Source organism: Pinus tabuliformis, chromosome 1_2 (genome assembly GCF_031772625.1).
Source record: "Pinus tabuliformis cultivar Carrire ecotype Pingquan chromosome 1_2, CPIR1, whole genome shotgun sequence".
Taxonomy (NCBI): domain Eukaryota; kingdom Viridiplantae; phylum Streptophyta; class Pinopsida; order Pinales; family Pinaceae; genus Pinus; species Pinus tabuliformis.
Genome location: NC_142298.1, coordinates 947156879 through 947168531, shown reverse-complemented (window position 1 = coordinate 947168531; position 11653 = coordinate 947156879). Strand labels below are relative to the sequence as shown.

General features: G+C 37.6%; 1 protein-coding gene across 1 annotated transcript; it reads right to left on the bottom strand.

Moving 5' to 3' along the window:
• Window positions 1-4503: 4503 nt before the first annotated feature.
• LOC149209083 (uncharacterized) lies at window positions 4504-4899 on the bottom strand. The gene has a single exon (XM_089398513.1). The coding sequence runs from the start codon at window positions 4897-4899 to the stop codon at window positions 4504-4506; it is 396 nt and encodes a 131-aa protein (XP_089254639.1).
• Window positions 4900-11653: the final 6754 nt, after the last annotated feature.

Here is an 11653-nt window from a genome sequence, read left to right as displayed (position 1 = left end):
CATGAGGTCTAGGGAGGCTGGAATTTTGTGCAAGTAAGGAAGTGTTGTTGGTTTGTGTATAGAGCTATTGGGTGTTTTGCTTGAAGGAGGTGAAGAGGAGATTTTTTTCAGCTGGGAGGTGTTGCTCGATTGGGCCCATTGTGGTTGTAACTCTCTCAGAACTTTACTTCTATTATCAATAAAGTATTTGAGGTTCTTCTATATGCATGTGTCTTTATGATGAATAGATGCTTGTATATTTGATTTATGCTAATCCTATAATCGATTATGGATGTATGCTTCTTGTAGTTTCCTTTTCTTGTGCTTTTACAGGATCTGTGTGTAGCTGGGCCGGTGAAAGGACAAGGAGCTAGGAGCAAGCGGCAAGGAGTGAAGACTGGATCGACTATTAGCGCAAGATAACGGTTAGTAGATCATCCTTTTATTCCCTCTATCATCTCATAAAGAAGAAACTTTGAATAGCTTTGCATTCAGTTGTTTCTGGAGTACTATCACCTTCAGAGTGGGATAGAGGCATTCTGCATTAGATACTTTCCCCCCCAACACTCTCCTTTCCAAAACACGTTGCATTTGGTGCTTTCGGGTAGTAATATCATACTAGGTGCCATTGGAAAATATACAGTCTTCAAATTCCACAATGAGAGAGATAAAAATCAGAGTTTGAATCAAATGAAGGAGTTGCAACTCACAGGTGTGTACAACACCTGGACACTGCACTCAAACAAAGAAGAGACTCTCTCTCCATTCACTCTACATTACATCAAATGAATATTACAATATTAAATACATCACTAGAAATCAGGTAGTTGTAAACAACCTCCTAAACTCTAGGAAGAAATCCTAAACTAAGGAGATGCATTACAACTATGTAACCATTTCACCATTAATACAAAATAATATTGATTATTTTTAACTCCCCCCCCCCCCCCTTAATGGAGAAAGGGTTATTTTGCACTCCTAACATCCCTCTAAATAATTCAAACTTTACTCGCCCTAGAGGCTTAGTAAAAATATTAGCTAAATTATCACAAGTGTTACAATAATCCACACATATTTCTTTTGACTGTATCTTTTCTCGAACAAAATGAAATTGAGTGTCAATATGCTTAGTATTTTTATGGAAAGTTGGATTGTATGCAAGCTTGATTGTGCTCTGGTTGTTAGTTTTGATGCTAGTTGATTCTTTCTGCCCTTCTCCTGCATCGCTGAGCAATCTCCCCAACCAGATAGCTTCGCATGTGGCTGCACACAATGCTTGGTACTCAACTTCACATGATGATAGTGCTACAGTACTTTGCTTTTTACTCCTCCACAATATAACCCCGGATCCAATACTAAATGCATAACCTGTGATAGATCTTTGATCATCCAAGTTACTTGCCCAATCAAAATATGAATAACTTGCTAAAGTAACATCAGAAATGTGAGTGTATAAAATACCATAATTACAAGTACCACTAAGATACCTCAACACACATTTTGCTGCAATCCAGTGACTTTCAAGTGGTTTGGACATGAACTAGCCCAACACACTAACAGAATATGCCAAATCAGGTCTAGTTGTCGTGAGATATATCAAACTTCCCACTAGTTGTCTGTAAAGTGGCATCCACCTGTTTTGTGCCATTGTCATTGCTTAACTTTAGATTCTGCTGCAATGGTGTTGTTGTTGTTTTGCATTGCTCCATTCTGAATCTTTCCAACAGGGTTCTGGCATACTTCCCTTGAGTAAGAAAAGTTTGACCAGATTCTTTCCATACCTCCAATCCTAGGCATTAATGAAGATCTCCAAGGTATTTCATTTCAAATACTTGTGACATTTGCTGCTTGTTTTCTTTGATCAAATTATTTGTATTTCCTGTTATGATCATGTCATCCACATACAAAGAAATCAAAATAATTTGCCTCTGTTTATTTAACTTGGTATATAATTTTGGATCATTGAGGCTCCTATGAAAGACATGCTATATAAAAAATGAATCAATTTTCTCATACCATGACCTGGGTGCTTGTTTCAAACCATAGAGTTCCTTATTCAATTTACACATTAAATGCTCCTGCCCCTTTTTCACAAAACCAGGAGGCTGTACTAAATAGATTTCTTCCTTTAATTCACCATTCAGAAATGCAGACTTAACATCTAGCTGGTGTAGCTGCCATTTATGTTTTGTTGCTAAAGAAATTAGCATTATAATTGTATTTAATTTAGCTATAGGGGCAAAGGTGTCATCATGATCTATTCCTTCTTGCTGTGAGTAACCCTTTGCTACCAGTCTAGCTTTAAATTTTTCTATACTCCCATCTGCATATATTTTTGGTTTATACAGCCACTTACATCCTATGGGGGTTTTTCCTTCAGGAAACTCAACTAAATCCCAAGTATGGTTTCTATATATTGATTCAATTTCCTCATGCATTGTAGCCCTCCATGCATCTGATTTACTTGCTTCTTCATAGTTTGTAGGTTCTACAATGTTTAAAATTTTAGACATTAAAGTATAGTCTCTCAATCTAGTAGGTAGTCTAGTCTTCCTACCTAATCTCCTAGGTAAAAGACTTACCTCAACTCTATCTGTTTCAGTACTTTTTGAGCTTGCATCATCACTTATTACACTAACTGCTGCTTCTTCTTCCTGTTTCTGCTCCTGCTCTTCATCTTCTTCACTGTTCACTTCTATTAGAAATGGAATGTGGCTATCATTGTTAGAATCTTCCTTTCCATCTTCAACCTATTCACGAAAAATAACATCTCTGCTTGCAAAAACTTTATGAGTCACAGGATTATATAACTTGTATGCCTTATACTCAGTGCTATATCTAACAAATATACATTTCAGGGCTTTGGGGTCTAACTTCTTCCTATCTGCTTTCGGTATATGGGCATAAGCTTTTAATCCAAATATTCTCAAATGACTAACTGCTGGCTTTAGTCCAAACAATGCTTCAAAAGGGGTTTTGAAGCCTAGACATTTAGTAGGACTCCTATTCTTTAAATAAATAGCAGTGTTAATAGCTTCTGCCCAAAGACCATTTGATAGACCCTTACCTTGAAGCATACTTCTTGTGCACTCCATAAGAGTTCTGTTCTTCCGTTCTGCTACTCCATTCTGTTGTGGAGTGTGTGGCACTGTGAATTGCTGCATAATCCCATGCTGCTTGCAGAAGTTCATGAACTCTCCCAACCTGTATTCTCCCCCTTCGTTAGAGCGGAGAATCTTTATCCTTTTTCCTATTTGGTTCTCTATCATAGATTTAAACTCTTTAAAGTACCGAAAGGCTTGACTCTTTTTACTTAGAAAGTACACCCATGAAAATGTAGTGCAATCATCTGTAAACAACATAAAGTAATATGCTCCTCCTAAAGACCTAGTTTACATAGGTCCACAAATATCTGTATGCACCAGTTCTAGAATATCTCTTTCCTTTCCGTTAACATGCAAAGGGAACTCTTCTCTATGAATTTTCCCTAATGCACATCCACCACATTCCAGCTTAACATTATGAAAAACAGGCAGTCCATTAACCATACCTTTCTTTTGAAGTAAGATGAGGTCTTGCAAATTGAGATGGCCAAATCTCTGATCCCAGAGATTTTTGACTGTTGATCCAGCTACAACCATTTCCTGCCGTGACATACTCTTTGCATCCAATCTGTAAAAGCTCCCCACGCGCACTCTTGTTGCAAATTTTTCCATCTGGCTATCGTTAATGACACAATTATTCTTAAAGAATTGCACTTGCATGTCCTGGTCTGTAATCATTGAGACAAAGATCAAATTTTTCTTAATTCCTGGAACATATAATACATTTTTAAGATGTTTAATGTCGCCACTAGGTAGCTTCACAGGAATATCACCATATCCTTTGATCTCATACTCGTTGTCATCTCCTAGATAAATTTTTGATCTACATGCAGTTTCTTCAAGAAATTCAAAATAGTCCTTCTTACCGGTCATATGTGAGGATGCGCCAGAGTCGACATACCACATGTCATCGTCATCTCCCTTTGATGTTGAAAGAGCACAATCGACTGTAAATAGTTGAAGATTGTGGCTGTGGTCATCCTCTTCCCTAGCAAAACAACCCTGATGTTTCCTCTGTTTGCTTCTTCATTCATCTGCCTGCCTGTTATAGCATTCTTTAATCTGATGACCAGGTTTTCCACAATAAAAATATTTCTTAACATAATTATCAGTCATACCTTTAAATGATCTCTTTTGAAATGTGTTGGCTCCTTTCTGCTGCAGTTGCTGGTCCTGGTGCTGCTTCCCTCTGTACTGTCACCCTTTTGCCATCAGAGTAAGGTCATTGCTCTGAGCTTTTAGATTCTGTCGTCGCTCCTCCTCCTAGAGCAGAATCGCTATCAGCTCATCAAATGAAGGGGCTTTATCCCTTGCTGACAGTCCTGTGATTAACGTCTGGTATTCATCAGTCATTCTATTCAATGTGAGTGTGACCAGATCTGAGTCGGACACCTTCTCTCGATAGCTCCAAATTTGTCACTCAAGTCCTTAACTCTGGCCATGATCCAGCAACAGACTCATTCTCCTCCATCTTCAATGCAAATAATTTGCCTTTGAGTGCCAGAACACGATTTCTATTCTGTGTCTCATACAGGTTCTTGATCGTTGTCCATATATCAGCGGCCGACTTGCAATCTCTGATACGTGGGATAATATTGTCCTTAACGGACATCTTCAGTATGACTTTCGCTTTCATCTCTCTTTTATCCCAGTCTTGTTCTTGTGTCGCTGTTCTAGATCTCTGCTCATTTCCCAAGATGATCGACCATGCATTTGCACTCTCCAACAAAGTTTGCATTTTAAATTTCCAATTGGAGAAATTCATTCCATCGAGTTTTCCAAACTCGTGGAGATATGATTCTGTACTGTTGTTCATTTCTACCCTACTGAACACTCCAATCGGCCACCACCGGGCAAGTCCGATCTGCTACCACCGAACAGATCAGGGACTTCACTATGCCACCACCGGGAAAATCCGATTTGCTACCACCGAACAGATCAAAAACAACTCCAACGCGCAACCACCGGGAAAATCTGATCTGCTGCCACCAAACAGGTCGAGGAGCTGCACTGCGCCACCACCGGGCAAATCCGATCTGCTGCCACCGAACAGATCACAGAGCTCTAATTTTCCACCACCGGGCAGGTCTGATTTGCTACCTCCAAGCAGATCAAGGAACCTCAATTCCCCACCACCAGGCAGGTTCGATCTGCTACCATCGAGCAGATCATGGAACCTCAATTCGCCACCACCAGGCAAATCAAATCTGCTGCCACCGAGTAGAACTCTCCACGTGCCACCACCAGGCAAGATTGCTCTGCAAAAAAAAAAATTGCAGATTTCTCAAAGAGAAAGAGGTTGGCGCTTCTTTCCAGTCAAAGGCGCTTCTCCGCAGCTAAAAATCCATGCGAGGAAAAAATCCACGTGAGTCAAGTTTTCTGGCGCGATTATCAGCTAAAAATATACGCCAATGTATCTTTCTGGTGCACTGGCGCACTTATCCCCATCGAATCCACGCCAATGGTGTAAATATTCCTCAAAATACCACACCAGCTGCTTGTTTAGCTCTTTATTGGTGCAACTGTCTGCAAAAAATTCGCGCCAACCGCTGCTCCTGCTAAAGAATTGCGCACCAACCCTTTCTTCGGCTCAGAGATGATCATTCATCTGAGACCCTTCGCTCCAGGTGTTACTGCAATCCACCTGATCATACAGATTCTCCTAGCATGCTCTACTACCACTACAACTATTTGATTAACGATGCATCCCTAAAAAAATAAGGCTATCTCTACCCTATGCTTTGATACCAAGATAAAAATCAGACTTTGAATTAAATGAAGAAGTTGCAACTCACATGTGTGTACAACACCTGGAGACTGCACTCAAACAAAGAAGAGACTCTCTCTTCGTTCACTCTACATTACATTAAATGAATATTACAATATTAAATACATCACTAGAAATCAAGTAGTTGTAAACAACCTCCTAAACTCTAGGAACAAATTCTAAACTAAGGAGATGTGTTACAACTATGTAACCATTTCTCCATTAATACAAAATAATATTGATTATTTTTAACTGAGAGTCTGAGACCAACATTCCAAATATTTACAGCTTGCATTCCTAGCTGGATTTGAGTGCCACTTGTTTATTCATTGTTAATGAAATACGACATTGTTAACATTCTTGTTTTCGATGGGTGCTTACATAGTTGAGTCGGTGGCTAAGTGCCAACAACAATGGTGGAACATGACATCGGCAGTGGTTCCACATTTCATGCGCATGAAATTAATGTGCCAACTCCATATATTATGCCGACGGGATTGATCCATGTCAACAGATTCACAAATCAATGACAGCTGCATTGTTATAAGTAGGTAGTTACGTTGTAGTGATGGGTCACAAGCCAGCCAATGGGTATGATATGGACCCATTCCATATATCAACCAACGATTTCTATTGTACTGGATCCATGTGAACGGCACAGGGCATACCACATATTATGTGTCTGTGAAATGGTTGCAAGTTCAATGTTTATAGGAGAGTGATGGATAACGTGGCAGGCAACGTATCTTATACCAATAGTGATGGATAACAAGGCAAGCAATAGTGGATCCATTACGACGGTGCACGATATATGTTTGGTGATGGTTGTTAAGATGGCCATGACAACCATCATTTTGGCATGCCACATATTATACGGTAGCCATTGAATGCGGCCCTCCATTTTTGACGGCCCCACATCAATGGATAAGGATATTAACATGGGTGGCAATGAGGTGTGATACCTATTCGACAATGCAGAGGAACCACATGACTTTGTGGGATTTTCCCCATGATTTATGTCTATATTTTGGCGTCGCGAACAACTCCAGCAATTAATTTCAGATTTCATGGGATTATTGTCAATGTGGCGATGTCAATTGTCAATGTGGCCAAGTTTGATAGGGGGAATGCTGGATTCAGAAGATGTGACCTCTGGAGGCATTTGATGGTGGATCAATGTGGTTGTTTCTACTATGTTGGTATTGTTTGCGACGATTACGTTGGCTCTCATCCTCGGCTTGATGTCCCTCCAAGGAGTACCCATTTTCATTCATGTTGTCCACCACCAGATACCTTATAGCAATTTCAGTAGACTGCATGATCATGTGGGTTAATCACAATCGGTAAACCAACGAGGATGTGGAGAAAGTCAAAAATCCAAAAGAGGATGGAACACTACCTACATCTGGGTACCGTCTGGTGGAGAGCCTCTCATTGATGCCGGCACTTTACTTCTAGGTTGACGCATGGAGAGCCTCGTGGACAGTTTGTAATATGATTTCAATCTGCATGTTTATGTTTCTGTATATAATCATCCATTCATGTTAGACCATTGATTACAATGACCGACATGCCATCACTCATACTCAAAGCTTCATGAGACCAATGGTGGGGCATCATGACATAACATAAGGCTCCACAGCACATGATCTATTCAAGTGTTCAATTTTGGGTGACTCTAACACTCTAGAGTTAGCTTCCATAGCTTGATTTCCAGGGTAGGCGAAAAAAATGAACACAGTGGTGATAACGACTCCCGAGGATGTAGATGTTTGAAAATACAAGACCCTCAAGATAATGACGATGAAGTTCTCATAAAAATATTGGCAAAGACATTAAATAGGGTAGATACCCTCACAGGAGAGGTACGTACCCTCCGCCCAAACGTGAGTTGGAATGGAAAGGTAGAGAAGCTAAAACACACAATTCACCCAAAACACACCAGCTGCGACTTTTTTATTGATCATACAAAACATGATACTTACAATGAACTCGGTGAAGGGTATTTAACCTTTTCGACTAGCTACTCGCTTAAAATATCTTGCCATGGAACCACATGCAATTACACACTAAAAGTCATCTATCACTTAACTCGACTTAACTCAACACTTCAATACTTAATGACTCAACACTTAGTTAACTAACTCTCTAAGTTTAGCCAACTCCTCATGCAGGAGTAATTAGCTTATTTTAGCAATGTGCACTGCCTTATATTGGCCTTGAATGCTAAGGAATTATTGAAGTTGCCAGAAAAACTTTATAGCCCTGGAAATTTGGTGATGAGGTTTGTGCACTTCTAGGAGGACGAGGGTATGCATAAAAGATGGCAGTTCTATCTAGGCATGTCTTGCTTCTTACAAAAGGCATTTAATTACAAGAATTTGCGGCCCTTCTTGAGGTGGCATGCATTTTTCCATCCATAGTTTTTATGATAAGACATTTGTCCACAAGCAAGAGCTTCTCAGTGCATAGAGGCTTTGGTGGGATTGGAACGTTTTCTATCTAAATAGCCAGGTATTATGGATAAAGAGTGCTTGTTACAACTGGAAGGAGGCTTATTATTGCAACCGACGGTGTTCGATAATCCCATAAAGTATCCATGGCCAAACTTTCCAACAGAACTTGCTGCAAAATTAATTATTAAGAGGGAATTAAGGATAAGAGGACTTGGGAATGACTAAACATACATTTTAGTTGATTTTATTCCATCTCAGAAATCTACACCACCAAATCTAATTAAGAAGGAAGGCAAATTGAAGAATTTTTTTGAAATGAAATCCACCGATTCATCATCAAAATCAATTGAAAAGTAGTAAAAATGTAAACTTTTGTCTAGTCCACCTATTGATAGGTAGAATGATGGCAGAATACCATAATTCCAAGAAGAAGAGTGGTGAATTCAAGACATTTTTCTTCACATTTTCAAAGTGAGATGTTTTATTGCAGAATGCTACAAACATAGAGCAAAGTTGCTAGAAAAAACTTCATTTTGCCAAAGTTGTTTAGTAATAATCTAGAATTTTGGTGGAACAAAAGTCCTATTTTGTGTGGAGGATTGATTTGGGAGGATCTCCCCACTTGGACAAATTTTAAAGGTGTCCATTGTTGGCACGCAACTAGTTCCAAAATAGTTATGCACAACAAAGAGAAGATCACAAAAGCTTTAGAAAAATGTGGAAATGATTAAATTGTAAAAGATTAATACTTTAAGTGGGTTTAAGTGCTCATGTGTTTTTCATTTGTAGAAGGTAAATTTATTTAAGTGGGAGAATCCACCTCACAAATAGTTTCCTAATATCAAGCTACAATTGATATTTTCATGGGATGGTATCCCTTAAAAATGTGGATGAGATGCATGTTTGGTGGATTTGAGAGATTTTCTTCTTAATAATCTCATATATCCTCTTTTAATGGACCTCAAGAGTTATTCTCATGTTGATCTAGGAGACTTTTAGATTCCTCCTATGTGCTCTTTGGAAGGAGGGGAGGTTTTTTTTTTGAGAAATTTGTTTTTAGAGCTTTGAGAGCTCAAGTTAGGAAGTCTTTATGAGGTATTGAATAAATGTATGTAACGTGTCACCCTTGACATATCCTGGGTTGTAGAAGGAAGCTCTAGGTTTTTAGTCCCTTTTATAGAGCATTGTCCACATGCCTCTTTGAAGAAAGACAATAGAGAAATTCGACCTTTGGAGGTGAATCCAAAGACGCAACCCAATTAGAGGGGGTGAACTTTGTTATCATCTTCATCTTGATGCTTCATGCTTTTCCTTCTTCATGAATTGACTAAGTTATTATTGTGCATCTTAAGTTACATTTTTATCTGATAATTTACATGCTTATGTGACAATTTTGGAACTTAATTTCATAAGCAATTACAATCATTAAAAGGCTTTTGTTGCATGTTTTCTGCACTCATGTTTTGAGATTACCAATATTAGTCTTACTTGTGGCATTAGAAATAAGACCTAGAGGGCTACCGCAGGATGGTATTTCAAACCTTAGAAGGAAAAAATTAAAAAGATACAATAGTTACAATATTGAGCTCCTAAAAGCAAGATAAAGGTGTTATTTTTTTAAATTTTCATAACTTTTGTTTGAAAAATTAGTTTCAAGTGATTCAAAGGGCATAGTGAAGCATAGATATCACTGTCTGATTCAAAAATTCCTCAAATTAAAAAATGGATACACCTATTCAGAAACAAGAAATCTCTACTATGACACATGAAGAAGAGGAAGAAATGCAACATGATATATCAAAAATACGTGACCAAGTGCAACAAATTTCATTCTTGCAAAGAGTAACCAAAAATGAATTGGAAACTTAGATGAATGGTTTAGAAGAAAAAATAAAAGGCAACATGGAAGGTTTGAAGGATGGTTTAAAATCATACATGGGAGTTTTAAAAGTAGATATGAACACAATGAATGTCAAGTTGGAAGGGTTGACAAATTTGCTTCAAGAAAGGCTTCCCAATGGTGACAAGGTAATCAAAGAAAATCATGATGAGGACAAAAATACTATGAATTATGATTTTAGATACTCCAATGTTGGGTTTAAGACCCACCACATTGCAAATATAGATATGAGAAAGTTTGATGGAAAGGATTCAGTAACATGGATACTACAGATTGAGCAATTCTTTGATCTACATGATGTATTGCAAACACAAAAGATACGCATTGCATTTTTATATTTATAACAAAATTAGTTTGTTTGGTATCGATGACTTTGTTCTCATAAATCAATTGTTATTTGGACAATTTTTGTGGGAAAATTGGCAGCACATTATGAGGATACAAAGAAAAATACCTTCTTTAGCCAATTGATAAATTTCAAACAAAAGGGTTCAATGGAAGAGCACATTGAGAAATTCAAAAGATTGAATATCAAGGTAAATGATATTCTAGAGGAGCATATGATTGATGTCTTCAGAGGGACATAATTCATTGGAGAAGGCATTCAACGTAGCAAGAAAATTTGAAAGAAAAATTATGGAAACGAGGAAGTCTACCACTCATAACTATAAATATGGAACTAGTGTTGCTCTTAGCCTCCCACAACCTACAAGGTTGACACCACAACAACTAGAAGAAAAGATATCAAAAGGGCTTTGTTAGAGTTGTGATAGAAAATACACTAAGGGTCATAAGTGTGATGAGAAAAAATTATTTTACATAGAGTGTGAAGAGGAGAAACAAAAGGAACAAGAAACACCAAAATAAGAGGATATACATCAAAAACCAACCTCAGAGAAAGAAGAAATGAATTTCACTATATCTTGTGATGCATTAGCAGTAATTACCACTCCTCAAACTCTTGAGATAGAAGGATATATATATATATATATATATATATATATATATATATATATATATATATATATATATATATATATATATATATATATATATATAGATATGTATATATATATATATATCTATATAAAGGTAATAATGTTGATCGATTCTAGTAGTACCCATAATTTTATTCATAATAAGATAGCCATGGAATTGAATTGTTTTCTATATCCAGCACTAGAACGTCAAGTGATGGTTGCAAATGGAGGAACTATAAATTACTGAGGGAAGTGTCATAATATCAATATAACCATGGAGGAATATGTATTGAATATTCCAACTCTTTCAATTCCAATGGGTAGTGTTGATGTTGTATTAGGAGTTTAATGGTTATAATCTTTGGGGACAATAGCTTCTAATTTTCAATAACCTTTCTTGAAATTTTCCTCGGAAAGAAATCAAATTTAATTAAGGGGCATCGCAGGGAAAGGAAGGAAGATAATCA